General features: G+C 36.8%; 1 protein-coding gene across 1 annotated transcript in view; it reads right to left on the bottom strand.

The window, feature by feature from the left end:
* The window catches only part of LOC138863536 (neuropeptide SIFamide receptor-like), a 54,350-nt gene that overhangs the window by 2,028 nt on the left and 47,322 nt on the right, over positions 1 to 5,000 (bottom strand). The window contains exons 4-6 of the mRNA XM_070127705.1: positions 4,868 to 5,000; positions 3,855 to 3,995; positions 2,056 to 2,238 (exon numbers count right to left, since the gene is read on the bottom strand). The exon at positions 4,868 to 5,000 is cut by the window's right edge and continues 23 nt beyond it. Coding sequence (XP_069983806.1) covers positions 2,056 to 2,238; positions 3,855 to 3,995; positions 4,868 to 5,000 — 457 coding nt within the window. The remainder of the gene's footprint in view (positions 1 to 2,055; positions 2,239 to 3,854; positions 3,996 to 4,867) is intronic.

Genomic DNA, 5,000 nt, shown 5'->3' with positions numbered 1-5,000 from the left:
GTTTTATTGCAGATCCGCAATTTGTACTTTATGTCTATAATGTTCACTAAATCCCTATTTTTTGTATCTTCGAGTGACCCTTCTATACACGTACAAATGCTTTAGATATTAATATATATATATATATATATATATATATATATATATATATATATATATATATATATATTATATATATATATTATATATATATATATATATATATATATATATATATTGTATCTTCGAGTGACCCTTCTATATGTACAAATGCTTTAGATATTAATATATATATATATATATATATATATATATATATATATATATATATATATATTGTATCTTCGAGTAACCCTTCTATACGTACAAATGCTTTAGATATTAATATATATATATATATATATATATATATATATATATATATATATATATATATATATATATATATATATATTTTTTTTTTTTTTTTTTTTTTTTTTTTTTTTTTTTTTTTTCTTTTTGAGTGACCCTTCTATATGTACAAATGCTTTATATATATATATATATATATATATATATATATATATATATATATATATATATATATATATAAAGCTATACATCTATCTATTGATGTGTGTGAGTGTGGTAATGTAATGCCAAAGAAGCTAGTTTAGATTCTGTTTTGACAATTCTTGCTGTGTCCCATGACGTAGCGGTTTGGTCAATAATGCCATTAACATTACTGGAAAGAATTTCATTTTGATTAAAAGTTTTACCCATTAACTATAGGTTTTGGAAATTTTACTTCAAAATATATCTTTTTGGGATTTATCGAAATCATCAATGGAAATAGATGCAATTGCATATTCGGAAATTTACTCTCAGTCACACGAGGACCCATTTATTTCTAAACATTTCCACGAGCTCCGGGTTAATTACACGCTAATCCTATTAAATTCTTTCTTTCGCCAATTCCATCTCTATATCAATACTTTTGTGTGTCCCAGTTAGTAATTGGATATACAACAAAATATCAAACACACAATTTACCTCAATCAAGATCATTATACCTACCTCTACACCTTATGTCATTATTCCTTTGATAACTTAAATGTTAACACACTACCAAATAACACGATCTACCACTTTAATAACACACGGCATACTTATACCAATCAGAGAACGTTCTCAATATTTTGTACCTTTGAAAGAGCGGTCTCAGTACCTTTTTACCTTTGAAAGACTATTCTCAATACGTTTTACTCAGTGCTTTTTTACTTTTAAGAGAACATTCTCATTACTTTTTTATACTTTTGAAAGAGTATTCTCAGTTCTCTAAACCTTTGAATGAATATTCTGAGTACTTTATTACCTGTGAATGAATATTCCCAGTACGCTATACCTTTGAAAGAATATTGTCATTACTTTTTACCTATTAAAGAATATTCTCATTACTCGTTACATTTAAATTAATATTCTCAATACTTTATTACCTATGAATGAATATTCCCAGTACGGTTGACTTTTGACAGAACATTCTCAATACTTTTTAAACTTTTGAAAGAGTATCCCCAGCACTTTTTACCCTTGAAAGAATATCCCAGTACCTTATTACCAATACATGACTATTCCTAGTACGCTTTACCTTTGAAAGAACATTTCCAATACTCTTTACCCTTGAAATAATATCCCCAGCACTTTTTACCTTTGACAGAACACCCCCAGCACTTTTTACCTCTGAAAGAACACCCCCAGCACTTTTTACCTCTGAAAGAACACCCCCAGCACTTTATACCTTTGACAGAACACCCCCAGCAGTTTTTACCTCTGAAAGAACACCCCCAGCACTTTTTACCTCTGAAAGAACACCCCCAGCACTTTTTACCTCTGAAAGAACACCCCCAGCACTTTTTACCTCTGAAAGAACACCCCCAGCACTTTTTACCTCTGAAAGAACACCCCCAGCACTTTATACCTTTGACAGAACACCCCCAGCACTTTTTACCTCTGAAAGAACACCCCCAGCACTTTTTACCTCTGAAAGAACACCCCCAGCACTTTTTACCCTTGAAAGAACATTCTCTTTGCTGTTACCTGCACCATGATGGACTTCCGGCGCGGCTCCCCCGATCCAGAAGAGCTGGAGTAGAGAGAAAACTCGGACGTGGCTTTCGACTCGGTGGAGCACAGGTTCTGCTGGGCCTTCGAGGAGGTGAAGCTCTTGCAGTGGGTGTCGAGGCGCAGCGGAGAGCAGCAGGCGCGGGACACCAAGATGGCCTGAGGAGGAGCACGTGTGGTACTATTTGCTTGGATTTTTTTTTCTTTCTCTCTTTTATTTGCTTTTTTCGCTCGAGGGGTGAAGGGGGTGTGGTTGTGTTTATAGCCTATTTTATTGTATTTTTGTGTTTTGACTTGATTATTGCAATGATTTTCGTGTTTTTTTCGAAATCAAGATCTATTTTGTTATAATATATCACACTGATTCATTTTCATATAGCAATCTATTTGGTTGTTGATTATCCACGACTTGATATTTCTATCATGAATATTTTGTTGCTATGATATGGTCGATTTCATTTTTCATTTCGGAGTCATGATGTGCACAAAGCATTATTTTTTGGTTTGCTTCGTTTTCAATCCTGGCCAGTATTTTTGTTTTGATATTCGTGATTCCATTTGTTACCTATTTTATATCTTTGATATGCACAATGTCATTTTTATCACCACTTATTTTGTTACTATCTATTAAATTATTAATTATGACAATGATCAATCGAAATAGTATCAAACGTGTGTATGTGTGTGTGCGTGTGTGTGTGTGTGTGTGTGTGTGTGTGTGTGTGTGTGTGTGTGTGTGTGTGTGTGTGTGTGTGTGTGTGTGTGTGTGTGTGTGTGTGTGTGTGTGTTTATGTGTGTGAGTATGCGAGTGCGCGTTTCTGTGTCTGTTCCTGTGCCTGTCCGTGTACGTGTGCGTGCGTATGCTTATGCATGTATTAATACATACTATGAACATAGAGATACACATGCAATAAGTCTAGATACAATAATCTTAATCATCCCTATAATGATGATTTATCTCCCAAACGTACAACCACTTTTCATTAATTGCGATTAATGAGACATTTCCCGCCGTTGGACAGCATCATAATATGCCCATTAATCACAAGTTTGAATCTCAAATACGCTTATGGTTTGCTTTGTTTGTTTGTTTGTTTTTTTGTTTTTTCGCCAATCTTCCATCTATCCAATCACGTATAAATTTCCTATCGTCCTGTGCTTGGCAATCTATTATTCACGAGACGGAGGAAAAAAATCCTTTTTTTGGAAAAGCACGGCTTGGTCGTCCGAAATTGGATATAGACAGAGTGAGAGAGAGAGAGAGAGAGAGAGAGAGAGAGAGAGAGTGAGAGTGAGAGTGAGAGAGAGAGAGAGAGAGAGAGAGAGAGAGAGAGAGAGAGAGAGAGAGAGAGAGAGAGAGAGAGAGAGAGAGAGAGAGAGAGAGAGAGAGAGGGGGGGGGGGATGGGGAGGGGGGAGATATTAAATCCTTACACATACAGGGTCAAATCCAGACATTTCGGAAAGAAAAAATAGGCAAGCTAAAAATAAAACTGCAAAAAACAAAGAAAAGAAGACCCTACAAAAAATGGAGTGGGAATACGCCCCCCACCCCCTGGATCTGACCCTATATTACATATGCGCACACATTTTCTTTCACACGCACACACACTAAAAGGAAGGAGACATAGGGAGGCATAAGAATAGAGAGAGAGCGACAGAGACAAAGACAACGACAGACACAGACAGATAGACACACAGCCAGACAGAAAAGAACAAACACCAAAAAACAAGAACACGTACAACAGAGAAGCATAAGACCACGGATCCCTCTCACCTTGAAGCCAGCGCGGAACTTGTCGTTGAAGAAAGCGTACAGCATTGGGTTGATGCACGAGTTCGAAGCTCCGAGCCACTGAGCGAACGGCGCCAGCACGTGAATGATTCGCTCTTCCGTTAGCGACGGTTCGGATCCCAGCTGTGATGAAGCGAAGCAGAGTTTTGAGACAATTTTTGAGGTGCGAATAATGACAGAGGAAAGCTTGTGGGATAATTAATGGACGAGAAGAGGAAATGAAGAGGGTGGATGAGGAATGAGAAAGAGACCAAGAAGGATGGGAGAGGAGGGAGGGAGGGAGAATGTGGAAGAAGAAAAAAGGAAGCGAAGGAGAGGGGGATGAGGCAGAAGAAAAATGAAAGGAGAAAGGGATGATTGATGAACGGAGGAGGAAAGAAGAAAGGGGAAATTACGCAAGAGAGGGGAAGAATGGAAGATGAATAGCGGAATGTATTAAGGAATTACAAGAGAAGAGATGAAGAAGAGAATGCTATGGAAATGGAATTATTATATAATCTTATTTTTATTACTCACTCGTTGCTTTCATATTAATCTAATTACATTGTTCATATAAAAAACCTCGATATCTATTTATCCAAATATCTACCTATCTATCTATGTCTCTCTGCCATGGTCTCTGTATGTCTGCCTCTCTATCTATTTATTTCTCTCTGTCTCTGTCTCTTTCTCTCTCTTTCTCCCTCCCTCTCCTTCTCTCTTCTCTCTTTTCTCCCCCCCCCCTCTCTCTCTCTCTCTCATTCTTACCCTCTCTCTCTCTGTATATATATATATATATATATATATATGTATATATATATATATATATATATATATATATATATATATATATATATATATATAATTCTCTATCTCTCTCTCTCTCTCTCGCTCCCTCCCTCCCATTCCCCCTTCCTCATCCCTCTCACTCACACTCTCACCATCTCTCTCTCGCTGTCCCTCTCTCATACCCATTTTCCCTCTCCCTTTTATCTTATCTCCTTCACCCCACTTGCCTTGAGACGGGCGAAGATGACGTAGAGCGGAAGCCAAGAGAGTGCAAAGAGGATGACGACCACGAGGAGCATCTTGATGACTTTTATCTTGCACCTTTGCATCATCATAGCCACGCCCACATCCTGCCTCTCT

Source organism: Penaeus vannamei, chromosome 12 (genome assembly GCF_042767895.1).
Source record: "Penaeus vannamei isolate JL-2024 chromosome 12, ASM4276789v1, whole genome shotgun sequence".
Lineage (NCBI taxonomy): Eukaryota > Metazoa > Arthropoda > Malacostraca > Decapoda > Penaeidae > Penaeus > Penaeus vannamei.
The sequence above is the reverse complement of the archived record's forward strand: the minus strand, read 5'-3'. Positions and strand labels throughout refer to the sequence as shown.